The following is a 21,876-nucleotide window of genomic DNA, read 5'->3' on the forward strand; positions in this document are numbered from 1 at the left end:
AATTGTTGGAATTTGAATATACAAAACGAACAAAGGAGATGTCTTCTGAGCCTTTTTGTGTGTAAATCTTCTGCTTCTTGTCTTCAAGTTCAGCCAAAACTGCAGAGAACTTCTCAAGACCTCGATTTGCATAAGGGTTCTTGCTATCTCTACTTCTACTGGAATAACTCGTCTTTCTTGATCTCTTTGGCGTTGAGCACGGGCCAAGAAGTTCATCGATATCATCTTCATCTTCTTGACCGCTGAAATTTCTTTAATGTAAACAGCATAAAGAGGTAGGGATGGCAATTGGGGCAGGTCAGAAGTAGGGATGGCGTGACAGGTCGGAGGTAAGGATGGCAATTGGGGCGCATAGAAATGATGGCGTGGCGGTGGGGGCAGGCGGAGGGGGGTGGGCCTCCTGCCACATTATTCGCCATATCCCTTGCATAAGCAAATAAATTTTAAAAATTAAATATATATAATTATTTATTTAATTGTATTAGTTATACTATTGAAGACATTCACATTATATATATAATTTAATTAATATTGTTAGGCAAACTAAGACCTCTATTATTAGTCATAATTAAGACTTTCTTGAAATTACACGTTGACTGTAATTTCTTTAATGTAAACAGCAGGCAACAAATAATGCTTGAAATCTGTGTACTCCAATTCATGACCCTTATTTTATATTTTTTACTGTTTCACAGGTTGATTTGGTTATCTTTGCGCATATGTTTTTTAGTCAAACTTAATGATTTCCCCAATAGTATTGAGTGGACCGATAGCACAGGCTATTGGTTTATGAGTACATGGAGCATGGTTCTCCGGTCTCCAGTGAAAAATCTACATTCTGATAGACTTGATTGGAGGAAAAAAAAAGAGGTATGATATTGCTGTTGGTTACTCTCTTACTCGCGTGAAGAGTGCTTAGAGTGGGTTTTGCACTGCGGTTTGAAGCCTCTGAGCATACTCTTGGACTCGAATTACCAGTCAAAGCTGGCAGATTTTTTCCTTTCCAAACTATTGAAGAGAGGTGGGACTAGGGGTGTCAACGAATCGAATTGAGCTCGAATATTAGTTTGATCGAATTCGAGTTCGACAAGGTGCTTGAGACTCGAGATCGAGCTCGAGATCGACGAATATTAATTTTACATGCTCGAATTCGATTCGTAAGGAATTCGTGAGGATCGAGCTCGTGTTCGAAATTGCTCGAATTGCGATCGAGCTCGAGTTCGAGCGATCGAACTCGAGCTCGAGTAGTCGAGCTCGAGTTCGAAATTGCTCGAATTGTGGTCGAGCTCGAACTCGAACGGTCGAACTCGTGTTCGAAATTGCTCGAGCTCGAGCTCGAGCTCGAAGGTCCATTAAAATTGTGCTCGTTTAAAGCCTGCTGAATGCTGAACCAAATGATCTACACAAAGATACTCTATCAACGACATTTTGCAATACAATGAAAGGGGTAAAGAACACAAAAACGTTAATAACTAACACAGATATTTTAAAATGTGTTTGACTGAATCTTGGAGCAGGACGTTTTTATACACCAAGTAACTGCACAAGCTGTTATTGTTAAAATATGTCGTTCAAACTATCTACTCTAGTAATCAATATTTCAAGCAGCACAAAGAGGGACAGCAGAGGTATCTTGTTAGTCAGACAAAATCATATTCATCTGATTCCTTTTTAGCCTTGACATTTGTTACATGTTAAGGCTAAAATCATACATCTAATGCCTGGACACAGAACACAAATAAGTCAGTCTGCAATATCCTTTTTAGCCTTGACATTTGTTACATGTTAAGGCTAAAATCATACATCTAATACCTGGACACAGAACACAAATAAGTCAGTCTGCAATATCTTTAAGCCGAATTTGTCCTTCATTCAGCCTTTTATGTGAACCAAATCACTGAACATCACTGTCCAAAGTCCAAACTCATCCATATGATTGAGAATCTAAGACAAGCCAGCTTTAAATATCAATTTAAAGCCAAAGCATCAAACTGTCAAAAATTTAGCAGCCTAATGCCAAGTTGTCAACCAATATCCAAATGCATCCATACATATTTTAACATCAAAACCAGCATCCAAATTCAAAGATAAGTCAGACAACCAACATCCACCAAGTCACGCAAATAGAAACAACAAAGACAAAGTGTCAACAACTCAACATTCAAGAGAATGTCTTCAACAGGCAATGTCAATTGTCAAGAAATAATCATACTTAAAAAAGTGAAACAAATTTTGCAATTAAAGCAGTAAAACAGCAACTTCTTGTCCATTCCACGATAATCCTTTCCAACTTTCCAATTTCAACTGCAGGCCCTATATAAAAAAAATAATTTAAGTAATAAAATAGTAGTGGTAAAATCTAAAACAAGATATTTGAAGAGAAATCGAAGTGTTAAACACAAATAATGTACCTTTCCAATTATCACATTCATTTTATGGGAAGTAGAATCTCTTTTGCTGCCTATTTACATTACAGGAATCTGCCCCTGACATGACTCGATTGGAATAAGATTCAACTGCGGTTATGGGCTGACCTGAAAATAAAAGAAATTTTAGCTGATTTTCGAATCAAAAGCTGCACTTGGATGAGAAAAAAGAGCTAATTCTAACTAGTACAACGAATTCCATAACGAGTTCATCCCAGTAGTTGAACATTTTTAACTAATACAGCGAATTCCTATAATACAAGGAAATTTAATAATGAAGATAAAAAAAAATTATACTTAACAAACCTGAAAATAATCAAGAGGGTTAAAAAAGAACTATAGCAGGCATTGCACCAGTCATAGATAATTTTAAGTTGGTTGCTTTTCCTTTACTTCCAAGAGTTAATAAAGATTGAGAATAAAAACTATAACGAACTAAAACTAACTTCAATGACCAGAGATTAAAAGCTAATTGAATGATTTTTCCTTTTATATCAGTTAATAGAAGCCTTTTAACAACGAATAAATTTCTTCAAGAAATGTATTAAAGAAAGAATTGATGGAAGTATGAAGTAAAAATTGGTTGTGGAATCTGAACTCTCACTTTAGCAAAAGTTTGAATAATCTAAAACATGTGATTGGGTTAAAATATTACGGATACCATCCCATTTTACTGGACCTCCATTAATTCTCAATACCCAGGAAAAGAGAACAAAGTTTTTCCTACACTCTGTCATGGCAATAGTCTTAAATTCGTTGCTACTTTTATCTCAGAATGCTGCCAGTCACAAACACACTCGCGCACTCAACCGTTTTCACATAAACTACAAAAGAACAGGACAACCTTCCCAAAACATTGAACAAGTTTAAACAGAGGTTTAAAGGAATCATATCAATTGCTGATTATATAGGAGTATGGGAAATTCAAAATTTTTCCCTTCGTTACCATCTGTTGACTTCTACCTGGTTTCCCATTCTGGATGCAGAGTCTTTACTAACTCGGAGCCTCCAGGGTGGAGTAGTAAAGAAGCAAATCTAACTAGACAATAGAAGAGACAAAGCAAAGCTGACAAAAACATTTAAATTTAAAGCTCGCAAAAACATTTAAAGCTCGAGCTCTTCCCTTCGCAAACAGGAAGCAAAACTGTCGGTGGTTTTCTTTTTCTTTCTTCTTTTTTTTTCCAACTACTACCAGTATTTGTGTCGTAATCACCTTCATTGCTACTGTTTTGCAGCAGAAAACCATTTCCGGGCTTGTTGCTACTGCTAATTTAGTAAAAGAAAACCATTGCTACTCTAACTTAGTAAATATCTTTTGCCGGAAGCGTACAGATTATGAACCCTAGTTATGCGCCTATTTTGCTAAGATTTATTCAGTGAATCATACTCCAGAGATCACAGAATTTAAGCCAAACCTTATAAAATGAAAATGACGAGGTTGCGACGAAGCTGGGACCAGCCAAATTACTTAAGGATAACATCTTACCTGCTGCACGACTGCACCTGCTTCAAGATCCAAGGATTCCAAGCTGCCGGTCGCCGCACGCCTGCACCGAGCCACCGACTGCACAATCCAAATGGGTGGAGTAGCAACAACAAAATGAAACGGCTGGAGCTGGACGGCTGGAGCTAGCAACCCAAATGGGTTTGATTTGAAATTGGAATTAGGGATTGAGGTGAGGAATGGGGATTAAGGAATAGGTAATTAGGGACAGCCGTGCACTGAGGTGAGGAAGAAGAAAGAAGACGGCGTTTTTGGACAAAGATTGAATTGAAGCTCTCGACGGCTTGACCTAATTAGAGTTTGATACTTTGATATGTGAATTTTTTTTTTTAAGGAATTATCTGGAAAGACAAGAATACCCCAATTATATTTTAAATTTTAATAGGTAAAACATGTAATTAAGCTTACAACTATATATATCTAAGTAATTTTACAAATATAAAATTATATATATTTAAATATACCTTAAGCTCGAAAAGCTCGCGAACCTATCGAACATAGCATTTCTAGGCTCGAATTCAATTCGTTGAAATATTCGAATAGTTTGAGATCGACTCGAGCTCGATTTTATCGAACTCGAGCCGATCTTTTGCTTGAACTGCTCGCGAGCAGCTCGATTCGTTGACACCCCTAGGTGGGACATAACTCAACCTTTCCAGAACTAAGGGAACTAGAAGCTACATGGCTGCTGGATGGGTTTTCAATCTTCTCATAACCTCAAAAGTTGATGTTTATAGTTATGGAGTCATTGTGCAGGAATTGTTAACCGGATGATGCCCAGTTGGAGGCCATTTTATGGAGGAAAAAACCAATGTGATGGAGCCAAAGAGACTAGTTGCATGGGTGAAGGAGAAAATACACGAAAGTAATGGAAGAACATTATTGATAGCAAAAATTGCAGAGCCTACCATAAATTCTGAATTCGATGTGGCAAGTATGGAAATTCTAGTTAGAGTTGCTCTCCAGTGTCTGGAGGAAGTCAAAGATGCAAGGCCAACAATGAGCCAATTGGTGGACAAGTTGCTCCATCAAAAAATCGAGGAATATTAAGATGCAGTTCATGTGCTCTTCAGATGCACACCAACAACAACAATCAAGTAGTTAGACTAAATGGCTCAGTCTTGAATTGCTGACTAGTATGTGTGTTCTGATTAGATATTTTCTGGTCCTGTAATTTACAAGTTTCCACCATATTATTGTGAATGAAACATTAAAGTAAGACATATTTGTCTTCCAATGAATTCAAGGTAAATGCTAATTTACCTTAAATTACCACATACTCCTCTTATTCTTCAATAATATTCATATAAACACCTTATAGTTTTACATATGGTGTAAAATGAGTAGAAAACACCTCTACTTAACCCAAGAGTGAAATAAATAAAGATGCTTTTTAAAATGTGTTTGACTTTAAATTCATGGAAACTAAGGACACGTAATTGGTACTTCTCCTCCTAAACATAGATTGGAAGTCAATTTGTGTAAGAAAAGATGGGAAAATTGATTCATAGAATTTAATTCATTATCGTTGCATAAAGTTCTCTTTTCTGTCTCTCTCTCTACCAAACTGTGTATTGCATATAGATAACATAGTTTAATAAGTGATACCAAGTCATTTCTCCTCAATATCCAGGAATATAGAGTTCAATAGATTCAGAGACAGGCCAATGAAATGGCACATTATCTAGTCGGTATATGAGTGAATTACCAGTGGAGTGGTTTGAGGCAATGCCTTCCTGTATTAACGCTATGTTCCATGGGGATTTGACTCATTTGGAGTGATAGGAAAAAATGTTTTTGGGAAGAAGGTTGAATTGGGTAAAAAAGTGAAAAGAGTTATAAGTAGGAGATATTGAATTCAAGATCTTTCATTTAAAAAAATGAAGTGTTTATAAATTAAAAAAATGGTTATGATTCCCTATTTGCATAAACATAGGACAAAGAGTAGGTTTTTTGTCCTTTTTTGAGGACTATTCATCATTTTCCTTTTTTCAATCAAATTTCAATGGATCTATAAATAAATGCAAACACTTAATGCACCAGTTAAAAAATAATGTGTTCCTTGAAGGAGAAAGGTAGGATTTAAAAAGGGCAAGGGAGATTTAAACACCAAAATGTAATTGTCAAATACCATCTTAATTATAGTGGTTTAAATATTATCATTGCAAAATTTATTTTGTCAAAAAATTATACTTTATTAAATTAGAATTAATCAAGTAAATAAAGTTTCCAAACTATAATACAAAAGTGATCCCTTATTTTCATTTTTAAAGTTTAGCAGGAATCTATTCTACATTTATGATCTCCACTCAATTCAATTACATTATGTTTTCCATAATATAATATAACATAAAATATTATATATTGCATATGAGGAATGTACATATAATTGTATTTTTTTTCTTTTTGATGCTCTTCAATTTATATGCATATAAGTATGCTAGTTTAAAGCCATAATTTGACCATTTTCATAGTGTTATATATTGTCTAAACTTGTTGATATTGTTGTCACATTTTGTTGGTAAAAATATGTGTATCACCCAATCACAGATGAATTTATATTCACGATGTGATTATGATGTGATTTATTCTAAAGTGTTCTTTAGTCATTGGCTCCACCTTTGCTCATACAAAGCACCATGAATATCAATACAATACTGATTAAAATGATTTTTTTAATTATTTTAACTCAACAATTATAATGTATTATTTAAACGAGTTTATTTAAAAAAAAGAAATTAAGTTATTCAAATTTTTGAGATGGATAGAGAGAATAAAAAATTTTACATGTTAGATATCATTAGGAATAGAAATTTCTGATCCATAATTATGCACGTCCCTACGTACATCGACAAGAAATAGAACACAATCCTTTGACTTGACAAGAAATAGAACACAATCCTTTGACTTGATATTTTACGAGTGTTTCAGTCTTATCCCAGTCATTTTCCCAACTATGTCCCAAATATTATCAAAAGCATAGGAATCAAAAACTAAATCCATTCCACCATAGGTTATGACAAGAGTCATTCATGTCATGTCAGTCCATTTTATGTTTAGGGCATGCTTAGGAAATATTATTAACATATTATACAGGTCTGTGCAATTCTTGATGGAGAAGGGTATGCTGATAAAGTGGTGGTACCAGCTAGTCAGGTCTTTGAGGTTCTTGATTCTATTTCTCTCAAAGATGCTGCGTGTTTTCTCAATGTTGGTTGTACTATTTGGCGGGCCTTTTCCAAGGGCAACATAGAATAAGGAAAAACCATATTGGTAATTGAGCAATTAGCATTGTCACGAAATGTACTGCTTTAAACTTGTTATGTTATTAGTGAATTTTTAATTCCATCATGAGAAATGTAACTTTGGCTTAAGTGATTTTGGACCTATTCTTTTTCTCTTTCCCGAGAAAAATATTTCAAATAGGGCAAAATGCCCCATTGACCTTCAAATTATTATAAAATTCAACTTTTAACCCTCGAACTATTAACTGATAAGTTTTAGCCCTCCAACTAATTAAAGCATATAATTCTAGACTTTTGACAACTTGAACCGTTATATCTAACAAAGATAAAGGATTCATAAGATACTAGTGGCCCTCAAACTATTACAAAGTTCAACTTTTAACCCTCAAATTATTCATTAGTAAGTTTTAACCCTCTAACTAATTCAAAAGTATAATTCTACTCTTTCATGATTTGCACTCTCAAACTATTACAAAGTAAACCAAGACTTGTTAAAATATTCTCAGAAAATGAATGGTATGCTAGATTTATGTCATCAAGAGAAGCACATAAACCCAATGAATTTGGAATAATACCAAAAATGTGTTAAATTCAAGTGAAGACAACTCAATTAATTTAAATTACCTATCCTTACTGAAATTTCTCTATTCAGGGTTTTGGATTTTAGGATTTCAATTGATTTTGATCATGCATAATTTCAAAAACCACCCTGAGGTTTCTGACAATTATACAAAAATACCTTCCAATATCAAAAATTACACTGCCCTCCTTTCATTTTGATGTGACCAGATGTCATATTCAATAGTAATAAAGTGACTAAAATACCCTCACAAAATCTGTCCCTAAAATACTAGAAATATGGGAAAAATATAAGTCTTCCAAGTTTAGTATTTTTATATGCAATTTGACACTATTAAGTGTATGACCTTGTTGAGATGATTTTTTTTTGCCTTGGATTGGTTATTATGGGTATTCAACCAATTTGAAGCGTATGACCTTGTTATTTATCATATTTAATATTTGTTTTAGTTTATTTAGTTTATAGTGCTTTGTACATCTAGAATCTTTGATTTTGAAGCATAATAAATGAACTCCTAAATATTATAGATGAATTTAAATCCACCATTTCGCGGCCTTCTGATTCAACCACTATATAACTATCAAAGGCTCAACTTTTATTGGTACATTCTTATAATTTTATCCATATTTCAAATGGACTTTACAATCTCAATGAAAATGAATATAGCTAGTAAACTCATGTTCATTATTATCAGTATTTGGATAGGTGACATTACATTGTTGCCAATGCTTTTTGATTTTTGAACTTGCGTTGGATCTTCTCGTCTTCGACTGCTTACTTCTTTAGGTTCGATGCCATCAAACTACTCGAAAATTTTAATTATTGCTTTGCATTAACACCCATAGTTTCTGTTTTTGATCCTCAATAATATGCTTGCATGAAATGAGCTTTGGTGATAGTTTGATGAAAACATGTTTCTCTGGTTGCCTTTGTATTCAGTTGAAATTGGCCTTTATTTTTACCTTTTTCATCAGCATTTTATGCTATATATTGTCCACAAAGTACCGTTGCACTTCCAACGGTTGTTGTAGGACTTTACTATCCAGAATATTGATTTGTTTAATGTTATTTTCATGTCCTAAGTGGATCAACTTGGTGCCAATTTTTCTTCTTTTTTTATTGCCATTTTTCTTGTCCAAAATTTTAACTCATTTTCTAGTAAGTTCAATGAGGACACACATGGAATATAATTTGTTTAACAAGACTGATTCATTTCTTTTAAGATTAATTTTTGTAACATGAATTTAGTTTATTATCAAATATGTCAATCAAGGGAAAAGTAGTGTAATTTTTTATATTGGAGGTATTTGTGTAATTGTCAAAAATCTCAGGGGAAATTTCTTAAATCATCCCTTTTGGTCAAATTCAATGATTGGAGATTTGGTAAATTAATTTGTGAGTCAAATGGGGTAAAACAACTTTACCCTAACATATGTCTTGTGAAGACAAAACACCCCCCACAGGGAGTGGACCCTACAGACTATTCCCCACCCTCCACAACCGCCAGACCAAGTCCTGGAGGGCATTTGAAGGCCACTGTTGTGCATGTCATGCTATTTTTGTTAAACATAACGACTGAAGTTGACAAAAGGACTAAAATTATATATTTTAATTAATTAAAGGGTTTAAACTTATCAATTAATAGTTAAAGGGTCAAAAATTAAATTTTATACTAGTTTGAGGGACATTGGGATATTTTGCCCTTTCTAATATACATTTTTGTTTGTTACTATTGTTTGTTTAAAAGCTATTATGAGTTAATATCACTGCAGTTCAAATTGTGTGTCCTGCCATCTTTCAAGTTTCTGCATTTGTATATATTTTTTGGAGTATGTCATATTTGGTATAAAATGGTCTTTAGTTAATAAAGTTTGATATGCTTATCATTGATAGTAATGCAAAATGATGTCAGTGTGTAACTTTTCAGAGACATGAAACTTGTGGTTATTATGCAGTATTTGCCATACAAATGGTGAGACTTAAGGGGGATATGGTTTTGTGTGCTACAGGTTTGCTTTAAGTTTTACCTGCAAAAGTTTGTTTAAGGCCATAGATTGGATTCAAAAATGCTACTGGGATAATCAATTTTTCCTATGTTGCAAATGTCTTTGTAAAAAATGATGAAAATAGTAAGTTTTACATGGAGTTAGGTACCTATAACTGTATAACTTGAAGGATAACGGTTTTCCTACTCAAGTGAAGAAACTAACATCAGACAAAGGTATAGCTTATAGTGTGATTGACTGGAGTTCCTACTCTTTGTACTAGTGTCTTCTTCTTTGATGCATTAATTGTCATATCAGCTATTTAGTCTTTCCAATTACCTACATATTTATTCCCATCCATTTTATCAAATTCATCACACCACATGCAGCCACCACAACCGTCATTCCAAAACCCAAAAAAACTTAGTCAGGGCCACTTCAAACCCAAGTTCTGTGCATTTTCAAAACTCACACACCCATTGTTTCAAAGACACCTTGTCATGGTAATTGCCATCTTGATCAAAATATGAAAATATTATAAACTTGGTTAATATCGGCCTCTGGCCATATGTGCTGGTAATTATCATAGTTGTGCTTGGGTAGGAGTTCAACAATTTGTTGTTGGGCACGATGGCAAATGACTAAGAACTGACATGCATGTCTCTGGTTGTAGCCTATGATGGATTGGATTTAGTTTATACTTTCTATGCTTGCTCATAATATTTGGGGCGCATTTGGGATCTCTAATTGAAGGAGAAGGGTTGGGGTAGGATTGAAACATTCTTGTAAAATCTTTGATGATAGCGGCTCTAATGATGCTTTCTACTTCCTATCGATGATGGGCGTGTCTTGTTTTCTACTTCCTATCAACGATGGACGTGCATAATCATGGATCAAAAATGTGTTTTTGCATCCCAAGTGAAATTGGCATGCAAATAGTCAGAAATCTTTTGTTATCTCACTAACCTTCAACTTCATTAGATAAGCTTACCACGATTTAGGCTTATCAAATCGACAAACCCCCAACCTATCAACAGTATGTATTACATAATTCGCCCCAACTAATCTTAACAAACATACAAACATATGAAAAAAATACACATGCATTAACAAATATATTGTTTCTTATTTATTATACACTTTGATAAGTTGTATAATAAATCTTATTTATTATTGTCAAATGTATAGGATCTCATGCATAAGTTGCAACATGGATGATGATATTTGGATGTTTTGTGTTTTATGGAGTGAAACACATATTTTCTACCAATAAAGTGTGACAACAATATCTACTAATTTAGACAATACATAACAAATACTTATTTTTATACATGTAAGGTGGTTGATATTAAATTGAAATATGCTAAAAAAAATACAATTATATGTACGTTTATGATATTTATTGTATTAACTTTTATCATGTATTATAAAATATAGAACATAATGTAGTTGTATCAATTGAAGACTATAAATCACAAATGCAGAACAGATTCCTATTTAACTCTAAAAATAGAAAATAAGGGACTACTTCCTATTATAGCTTAAAAACTTTATTTATTCAATTGGCCTTAATTTAATAATATTGAATTTATTTAAATTTTTTGACAGTTTGTAATGATGATTTCTAAACCACTATAAATAATATGGTCTTTGACAAGTAAGTTATGATATTTGTTTGGGATTTATGTATAGATCTATTAAAAATTGATTTAAAAGGAAAATGATGACAGATCCATAAAAAAGAATAAAAATTCTACTCTTTGTCCTTTGTTTTTGTAAATGGAGAATATAACCAGTTATATGTGCTCTAAACAGCTTGGTAAAAAGAACCAAAAGAACTTTAGACAATGAAGAGTACAATTATGAATTAAATTTTGAATTAATTATTTCTTTTTTCTTACACTAATTGACTTCCTATCTATGTTTAGGAGGAGAAATACCCATGTCTTCCTAGTTTCTGTAAATATTTAGAGTCAAACACATTCTAAAAGGCATCTTTATTCATATCACCAGGGGTTAAGTAGAGGTATTTCCTTAAACATTTTACATGTTATATAAATCTACAAGGTGGAAAGTTTATAGGGAAGTTATTGAACAATAGGAGGATTATGCGGTATTTTAAGGAAATTGCTATTTACGTTAAAATCATTGAATAACAAATATTTCGTCCACAATCATAAATAGAAAATATCTGACTTTAACACACATACTAACAGTAATTCAAGATGATTGCAACTGATTGAAGAGCATATGAAATGCATTCTAACATTCGTCACTTTCTTGATGGAGTAACTTGTCAACTACGTAGCTCATTGTTGGTCCTGCATCTAGGTCTTCCCCTATGAGTTGGAGAGTAACTCGAACTAGAACTTCAATATTTGTCATAACGTTCATGGCAAGGTTTGCAATTTTTACAATCACTGTTGGTGATGTTCTTCCATTAGTTTCAAGCATCTTATCTTTCACCCATGTGACGTGATCGACACTGGAGTAATTAGTGCTATTCTATTCTGAGCTAAAGACTTATTACTAACGTGATTGCATGGGTAATTAGTCCTATTTTAATGGTGTTTATGTAACGCCCCGAGGCAGAAGAAAAGGAAAAATTTCTGGTGAATAGAGTTTTGTGAGGAATCCGGCCCACATAAATCTGGAAGAAATTCGGTCCACATAAAGAGCTTAAAGAGCCAGCTCTTTAAGGCTTTCCGATAAGGCCCAATAAGTACTAAAATACCCTTTTATTTGAAAATTATTATTTATTAAAGCCCACTACCCAATTATTTCACACAAGTGTAAATAAACCTAGAAAATAGGGTTTTACACTTCGGTTTCAAGTTTGGAGCGAAATTAGGGTTTTCGCGATTTTTAACCGGATGAATTTTCGGTACAGAGTAAGGATTAATTTTGGGGATTAAAAGTAACTTTTAAGTGAGAAATAATATGTGACTAGTGGCAATGATATAAGGTTAGTGAATTGGAAGTAAAACCCTAATACGTGAGTTTTTAAGAAAAACGGCGCGAACCGGCGGGTCCCGCGCATTACCGATTGAACGCACTGCTTGACCACCATTTTTCTTACCCAACAAGTTTGTTGACTTTTGTACATAATATCTTCTTAAATTGCAGCAAGGTTGACCGAAATTAGTGGCCAAGAAAGGCAAGAAAGAAAGAGAAAAAAAAGAGGTGGTGGTGGTGACACTTGTCACCACCTCATGGCTTCTTAACCAAGACCATTACTATCCATTTAACTCCAACACTTAGCCAATTTCTTCTTCATTTCTGCTGGTGCTGGCCGTGAGAAGCAAGAAGAAAAACCCAAAGGAAAACATTCCATTTCATCTTCAAATCCAACAACTTAGGAAGAAATCCAACAAAGTAAACCGATTAAACTTGTTCTTGAGTGACTAGCTAGTGGCTTGTGGTGTGATTTTTGAAGGAGAAAGCTTGGGCTACTTGTAGTGACTTCTATTCAAGGTAAGAGAGTTTATCTCTCTAAGTTTTGCTTTCAAATTTGTTAAAGTAAGCTTGGCAACTTGATTTTATGGTGAGATTATGGATGATTAGCATGTTTTAGAAGTTTTCCCCAATTTATTTGATGAACTAGGGCTTATGGAAATTCTGCCCAAATTATTATATGATGCTCATATGTTGCAATTGAGGTTTTATAAGGTGTTGTGGTAGTGATTAGACCAAGAAATTAAGGAAAGTTGCACTAGAAACTCAAAATTCCAAAATCTGGAAAATTGTCTCAACATTCTGTCTGAATTTTTATCTATATGTTAGAGGCTGTTTTGGCCTTAGGTCAAAGAAGAAAAGTTGTAGAGAATGGCATTTTATAGGTACCTACAAAATTTCAGCTCAATCGGAGCAACGTAGGATGTGAAAAGTCCAAAATACCCCTACTGTTCTAAGTATTTCCCAGCAGTCCGTTTCTTCAGTTCAGTCCAGTTTATCACGATTTTTGACCAGGATCCATTCTGAATTAGCTCTGGGCCAAAACATGAAAGTTGTAGTGTTCTGAAGTAGCTTTAAAATGCCTCTAAGAACACATGATTTGGACTTGTGTACACTGAGTTATGACCATTACAGTGTTCTGCGTTTAAACAGCCGACGAATTGGTTTCTGGTTTAGTATTTTGAGAATTTGACCAAGTTACACTAGAAACTGGACTAAGTGACCTTCATGAACATTGTAGCCCTGTGTCTTAGCTTCGAAACGGCATAGGTTGCACCTCAATCCGATAAGCGTAGCCTCGGATATGTTATTTCCGCTTTCATACGTCAAATCTGTTTTGTGCTAGATTGAATTTCTGCACTTGCTATCGTTGTGAATCTTATTATTATGATATTGTGAGCCTATGGAACGGCTCTTGTCATGAATTGCTGATATATGTGATGTTGGATTTTGGTTGAGAAAAATAATGAAGCCTAAATAGCTGGAAAATTAGGTAAATACAAAGGGCATGCTGCCCGAATTTTTACTCGAGAACTAGAAAACTATATTTGCAACTTGAGTGAAGGTTAAGTGATTACCACTTGAACTAGCGAGAACTTTTGCTACTTTGTTATCGATGGTTATACGTTAAAAACCTAAACGAACTTGTACTCTTGAGGAAAAGATATAATGGCCAATGTAAACTTGTATTTCCTTGTACTTTTAACTCAAGTATTGTTTCCAAGTATATATGCTATAAAAACCTTATGATTTGAAAAGCGAGCAAGTGTTTCACGAATGCCTTTCAAATGAATTTCAATTGGTTGATTCTTATGAACGGAACGTTTAAGTTTCAAATCTTACTTGTGTTTCAAAGTTCTCAAATTGGATTTCAATCGCAGATCTGGACTCCAAACCTGGAGTATAATTGAACGTGACTACGTGAAGCACTATAGTTTGAGTGAGTGATCCCTCCACTACTTCTCAAAGATTACTTTTGACATGACTCTTGCATTGATTGCACAATTGCATATCATTGTGTTTGTGTGTGTGCCATGACATAATTTGGCTCCAATGAGTTCCTGGAAAGTCTTGTGCTTAGAACCAATGTCTCCACTATTGTTTACACATTCTTTGGAGCCCGATGGCTTCTTACTTCTGTTTCACGGTTACTTGATCTAAACGAGCATTGGATATTTAAGCACAAGAATTTCACTGGCTCACATGAGCAATAAATGAACATTTGATTACTGCATCATGACATCATATCAATGCTTGATTGTGAAATATACTTGGCTGTTCATTTTACTGGTCACTCGCTGAGCTTCTAGCTCACCCCCTATTATCTTCTTCTCCCCACAGGGATCGAAGTAAAGGAAGAACTTGTTTTTGGATCTTTGTGTGGCTGGATGGCGTACATCTTGTATAGTTTAGTTTTGGTTTTGGTTTATGTACTTTTGGGCTGTATAAATATTTGGAATTGAATCGGATGTAAATCTATATTTTATGCTTAGAACTGGTTTCCGCTTCGCTTATGATATGTAATTTTGGAGAATTGGATGTATTATTTGAGTTGTACCTTGTAATTTACTTGAGGAATGTAGTAAGTGAGTGAGTCCCGGCGAGAGCTGGGCAGGCGGCCCGCTAAACCCTTTGGTTCGCCTTAGGGGGAGGTGGGGTCGTTACAGTTTAAGCTAAAGACTTTTGAGTCTGTTTAAGCTTTTGATCATTTTTCCTTTGGTTTATTCTAAATAAAAATTTATTTTGTTATGCTGGTGATTTAATGGTGCTTTATTTGCTTGGTTAGTCATTCAATATTGTCTTTGGCCTGCATTTCTTGAGAACTGATTCAATCATATCTTGTTTTGACTGAAAGTGAAATTTTCCAGATTGCAATGCGTAAAATTGCCTTTTTCCCCTTTTTTAAGATGGAAGAACTTAAAAATGACTATTCATAGTCCATCCAACAATTGAGATAATGGTTTTGGTAAAGCTTTCAGCACATACATAGCATGATGCTCGTATTTTGACCATGTAAGTCGAAGTAGTAGAGCTTCTGTAATTACATGTTCGCAGATTAATAAATGCTTTTGGTTGTAGTGTACTGTTTGTGCTTTGCACGATACATATTTTAAAGATATTTTCTGAATATTATAAATATGGGTGCACATGAAATGCCTAGCAGTTTATCCAGTAATCTAAATAGAGAAGATTAAGTATAATCCTTAGAGGTTAACATACTTGGGGTGGGCAGCTTCACCTGGTACTTCTACTTGAGATGTCTACCCTTGCCATCCAAACCCTATTTTCTCATATACTCTTCAATAGTTTTACCATAAGCTTGCTTTAACAGCTTCCTGCCTGAGGTGATCTTGGGAATTATATAAACTTGAAAGCCACCTTGTCATGGCAGCTGGCATGTTGAGGAAAATAAGGAAAAATTATAAATTTTTGGTTAAGTTCAGCCGCTAGCCATATGTATTAATAATTATTATGGTTGGGTTTGGGGTCGGAGTTCGACAATTTGTCGTTGGCCCTGATGGCAAACGCTTGAATCATCATATGAAGTTCTCTAATGAACATCTGTGGTGTAATGTGTTTTTTTTGTGCCTTCTGGGTGTGTTGGTAGTGTTTGCTATGCAATTGGTGATTTCTAGGTTGAAGAAAAACAAATGGACAAAAACTTTTTCAGTGGTAAAATGTTTGGCAAAAACTGTCCTAGGGGTTGCTTTCTACTTTCTCGCTATGTATCTAGGCGCATGCATAGTTGAAGATCAAAAATCTTTTCTCTCGCTAGTGATAATGACGTGGTCCATATGTGCTGGTAATTATCATGGTTGGGTTTGGGTAGGAGTTCAACAATTTGTTGTTGGGCACGATGGCAAATGACTAAGAACTGACATGCATGTCTCTGGTTGAAGCCTATGATGGATTGGATTTAGTTGATACTTTCTATGCTTGCTCATAATATTTGGGGCGCATTTGAAATCTCTAATTGAAGGAGAAGGGTTAGGGTAGGATTGAAACATTCTTGTAAAATCTTTGATGATAGCGGCTCTAATGATTGCTTTCTACTTCCTATCGATCATGGACGTGGCTTGCTTTCTACTTCCTATCAATGATGGACGTGCATAATCATGGATCAAAAATATGTTTTTGCATCCCAAGTGAAATTGACATGCAAATAGTCAGAAATCTTTTGTTATCTCGCTATCCTTCAACTTCATTAGATAAGCTTACCACGATTTAGGCTTTTCAAATCGACAAACCCCCAACCTATCAACAGTATCTATTACATAATTCCCCCTAACTAATCTTAACAAACATACAAAGATATGAAAAAAATACACATGCATTAACAAATATATTGTTTCTTATTTATTATACACTCTGATATGTTGTATAATAGATCTTATTTATTATTGTCAAATGTATAGCATCTCATGCATAAGTTGCAAAATGGATGATGATATTTGGATGTTTTGTGTTTTATGGAGTGAAACACATATTTTCTACCAATAAAGTGTGACAACAATATCTACTAATTTAGACAATACATAACAAATACTTATTTATACACATGTAAGGTGGTTGATATTAAATTGAAATATGCTCAAAAAAATACAATTATATGTACGTTTATGATATTTATTGTATTAACTTTTATCATGTATTATAAAATATAGAACATAATGTAGTTGTATCAATTGAAGACCATAAATCACAAATGCCGAACAGATTCCTATTTAACTCTAAAAATAGAAAATAAGGGACTACTTCCTATTATAGCTTAAAAACTTTATTTATTCAATTGGCCTTAATTTAATAATATACAATTTATTTAAATTTTTTGACAGTTTGTAATGATGATTTCTAAACCACTATAAATAATATGGTCTTTAACAAGTAAGTTATGATATTTGTTTGGCATTTATTTATAGGTCTATTAAAAATTGATTAAAAAGGAAAATGATGATAGATCCATAAAAAAGAATAAAAATTCTACTCTTTGTCCTTTGTTCTTGTAAATGGAGAATATAACCAGTTATATATGCTCTAAACAGCTTGGTAAAAAGAACCAAAAGAACTTTAGACGATGAAGAGTACAATTATGAATTAATTATTTCTTTCTTTCTTACACAAATTGACTTCCTATCTATGTTTAGGAGGAGAAATACCCATGTCTTCCTAGTTTCTGTAAATATTTAGAGTCAAACACATTCTAAAAGGCATCTTTATTCATATCACCAGGGGTTAAGTAGAGGTATTTCCTTAAACATTTTACATATTATATAAATCTACAAGGTGGAAAGTTTATAGGGAAGTTATTGAACAATAGGAGGATTATGCGGTATTTTAAGGAAATTGCTATTTACGTTAAAATCATTGAATAACAAATATTTCGTCCACAATCATAAATAGAAAATATCTGACTTTAACACACATACTAACAGTAATTCAAGATGATTGCAACTGATTGAAGAGCATATGAAATGCATTCTAACATTCGTCACTTTCTTGATGGAGTAACTTGTCAACTACGTAGCTCATTGTTGGTCCTGCATCTAGGTCTTCCCCTGTGAGTTGGAGAGTAACTCGAACTAGAACTTCAATATTTGTCATAACGTTCATGGCAAGGTTTGCAATTTTTGCAATCACTGTTGGTGATGTTCTTCCATTAGTTTCAAGCATCTTATCTTTCACCCATGTGACGTGATCGACACTGGAGTAATTAGTGCTATTCTATTCTGAGCTAAAGACTTATTACTAACGTGATTACGTGGGTAATTAGTCCTATTTTATTAAAAGATTATGGCTAACAAACATTTTTTCATAAATTTTATTAATTTTTTCAAAAAATTAGTTGTTAGCATGTGACGGTACGTGACTAGACTTGGATAGCAATTAACAAAAATCAGTCAATGGGATTAATTGTGCTTAAAAATTGAAATACTTGGGACCACATTTACTTTCATCTAAACTTTATGAACTAAAACTGCTCATGCCCTAAACATTTGAGATCAAAACCACAATTCTTTCTATTATTCAACAATAAGAGGATTGTTTTGTCATTTAAAGTAAATTACTATTTGCCTTAAATTCAGAAAGAGAAATATTTCTTACTTTAATATTTTATTTACAACAGTAAGGTGGAAACATATAAATTATATGAACATCAAATATCTAATTTTAACACACAGCAATTTAAGATGATCACAACTCATTGAAAAGTATGTGAGATGTATCCTAATATTCATCACTTTCTTGATGGAGCAACGTGTCCACCACTTGGCTCATTGTTGGTCTTGCATCTTTGTCTTCCTCTACGCATTGGAGAGCAACTTGAACAAGAATTTCCACCCTTGCCATATCAAATTCAGCATTTATGACAGGGTCTACAATTTTTGCAATTGCTATTGGTGATGCTCTTCCATTAGCTTCGTGCATTTTCTCCTTCACCCACGTAACTAGTCTCCTTGGCTCCATTGCACTGGTGCTTTCCTCCATAGAATGGCCTTCAACTGGGCTTCTTCCGGTTAATAATTCCAGCACAACAATTCCATAACTATAAACATCAACTTTGGAGGTTATGGGTAGATTGAAAACCCATTCAGGGGCCATGTAGCCTCTAATTCCCCTTATCCTAGAAAACGTTGATTTATCTGTCCCACCTCTATTCAATAGTTTGGACAGGCCAAAATCTGCCACCTTCGGCTGGTAATTCGAATCTAGGAGTATGTTCTGAGGCTTCACATCACAGTGCAAAACCCACTCTAAGCACTCTTCATGCAAGTAAGAAAGTCCTTTGGCTGTACCAAGAGCAATATCATACCTCTTTTTCCAATCAAGTCTGCCAGAATGCAAATTTTTTGCTAGAGAACCATGCTCCATGTACTCATAAACCAATAGCCTGTGCTTACCTTCAACACAATATCCCCATATCTCAATCAAATTCATATGGTTCAACTTGCCAATAGTACTCAACTCTGCAAGAAATTCGGCTTCTCCCTGGTTGGCTTCATTGAGACACTTTATGGCAGCAACTCGATTATCTGTCAACACGCCTTTATACACAATGCCTCCCCCTCCTTGTCCTATTTCTGCGCTGAAGTTTTTTGATGCTTTTTTCAACTCAGCAAAAGTGAATTTCCTGAATCCTGTTGCAACCTGAGTGTAACCCTGTATTCTTGCACTAGGTCCTCGTCGGGTTTTGAACAAGTAAGTGAAGAAACAGATGATCTCAAAAGTCCCAACTGCCAAAGTGCACCGCAAGGATGACTTTACCCACCCATGTTGACCTTTTTTCTGGTATGCTCGGCCGAGTGAAGCAGCATCGACTGTGCACTTTATGTTGGTTTGTTGAAGAGGCTTTTGATCAAATGAGGTTATAATAGATTGGGGCAATCTTAGATAAATTGGGAAATCAAAACCACTTGAACGATACCCATTGAACAAACTGGCCTTAGGGTAACAATTATAATAGCCTTTATCTTTATCAAATTTGAATTGGAAGCCTTTACAACTGCAATAGTTGAGGCATAAATTTTGACAATTATCAAGCGTGGAATTACTAAAGAAACCAATATCATAGCCATAAAATTCAACATTTTGGAGAAGAAGAAAACCTGATGCATTACTATCATTGTATGGCAGTTGGAAATCTGGTTCGCATCCATAAGCCCAATCTTTCTGGCTTTTGATTTTGTATCCAGGTGCACAAGTGCATTTTCTTCCGGTCTCATGGGCGTAAGTGCACAAACTATTTTCTCCACATATCCCATGAACTGTGCATGGTTGCAGTGTGGATTGCCACGTAACTTTCCAATTCCGACTTGCCATATCAAGACTGTAGACCCGGACATTGCCATCAAAATCCACGGTCAATCTTCTTTGTATGCCTGGACCATAATCAACAGTAATAATGTCAAACTGATCTGATGACTGGAATCTCCCCCATGAATCAAGAGTGGCAACCTTACTGTTGTTATAAGGGTACCTCCCGTTGTCCCAACTATGTTTCCATGGGTCAGGCCATGAAATACCTGCTGTTTGAGGACCCTGGTACAATAGGCTAAGGACGTTATCATCACCAAAGTATAACTTGTAGAATCCAGAAGAATAATTCGTCAGGCTTCGGGAAGATATGAGAACAGAGTTTTGGGTGAGCGACTGCCCTGGAAGAAGCGTGTTTGTTGGGGAGTTAAAGCTTTGCCAAAGATTTCCGCCCTCTATATTGCTCAGCACAAGATTGCCATTGTCATGGAGTTGCAATTGAAGAGAAGAGTTTGATTGCGTGCTACTTGTCCAAACAGTAAACTGTCCTGCATCTGTCAGCACAAGACTGCCAGACTTGAGCAGGGAAAGCCTGGAATTTTTTCCATTAACCGGTCGGTCCCTATTGGCCATCCAGACAATGGTGTAATTTCCATGATCATATAGCTCAGTAAACCATATACTAAAGCAATACGCATTCTCGCCAACACTGAAAAATCCCGCAGTGAAATTTCCATGCGGTTTTGAAATCAGAACATCTTTAGAAGAAAGTGATGATCCTGTAGTCAAACTATCAGTGCTTTTCGAGGATGATACAAATGCTAATAACAAAGCTAAAACAGAAATTAAGATAGCATTAAAGAATAGACCCATTGGAGTTGGAGAAGTGTAATTTTGCAAGTACATGCATGCAAACTTCTTGTGGACAAACATGGCAGAAAGTAGAGGAATATATAGATAGTATGAGTGGTCTCTCGTAAGACATGACTTCTTGACTTCTTGTGGTTTGTGGAACTACTTTTTGCATATTGGAAGTCAAGCCACTTTGATAGTATGAGTGGTATCTCGTAAGACATGACTTCTTGACTTCTTGTGGTTTGTGGAATTACTTGTTGCAGATTGGAAGTCAAACCACTTTGCTTTTTAATTTTCTCAGGAGTTTGGCTTTGATTAGACTGGTGTAGCTGGGAATCATCGCTCAAATGTAAACTAGAGATGCACACTTCCAGTTATGGAGATAATTTGCTCGAGTTTTTTTTTCCTGTATACTTACTAGAACTATGACACTTTATTTCTTAGAGGCTTGTTAAAATCCTCAAATCTGGTGATAGAGATAGAACATACAACGAAAAGCCTAATATACACAGAACACTCTCTTTTCGTTTTTCTTTTTTGTCAATTCCTGATTTGGACTGGAAACATTTTCATA

At 34.7% G+C, this 21,876-nt stretch overlaps 1 protein-coding gene and 2 long non-coding RNA genes across 3 annotated transcripts; 1 reads left to right on the plus strand and 2 right to left on the minus strand.

Annotated features, from left to right (window-relative positions):
- Nucleotides 1-2,128: 2,128 nt before the first annotated feature.
- LOC140015698 (uncharacterized) lies at nucleotides 2,129-4,228 on the minus strand. Its single transcript, XR_011822322.1, has 3 exons — nucleotides 3,913-4,228; nucleotides 2,412-2,534; nucleotides 2,129-2,313 (listed from the first exon to the last, which is right to left on the minus strand). It is a non-coding gene; the product is annotated as an uncharacterized lncRNA (long non-coding RNA).
- An 8,683-nt stretch (nucleotides 4,229-12,911) lies between these two features.
- Nucleotides 12,912-15,307, plus strand: LOC113714391 (uncharacterized). Its single transcript, XR_003453702.2, has 3 exons — nucleotides 12,912-13,214; nucleotides 14,576-14,634; nucleotides 15,036-15,307. It is a non-coding gene; the product is annotated as an uncharacterized lncRNA (long non-coding RNA).
- A 3,613-nt stretch (nucleotides 15,308-18,920) lies between these two features.
- LOC113714999 (putative receptor protein kinase ZmPK1) lies at nucleotides 18,921-21,095 on the minus strand. The gene has a single exon (XM_027239146.1). The coding sequence runs from the start codon at nucleotides 21,078-21,080 to the stop codon at nucleotides 18,921-18,923; it is 2,160 nt and encodes a 719-aa protein (XP_027094947.1). The 5' UTR covers nucleotides 21,081-21,095.
- Between the last annotated feature and the right edge of the window lie 781 nt (nucleotides 21,096-21,876).

Source organism: Coffea arabica, chromosome 10c (assembly GCF_036785885.1).
Source record: "Coffea arabica cultivar ET-39 chromosome 10c, Coffea Arabica ET-39 HiFi, whole genome shotgun sequence".
NCBI classification, from domain to species: domain Eukaryota; kingdom Viridiplantae; phylum Streptophyta; class Magnoliopsida; order Gentianales; family Rubiaceae; genus Coffea; species Coffea arabica.

What these genes read in the sequence shown, in the direction of transcription:
- LOC113714999 (XM_027239146.1), bottom strand. Translation starts at nt 21,080, where the DNA reads ATGGCCAATAGGGACCGACCGGTTAATGGAAAAAATTCCAGGCTTTCC.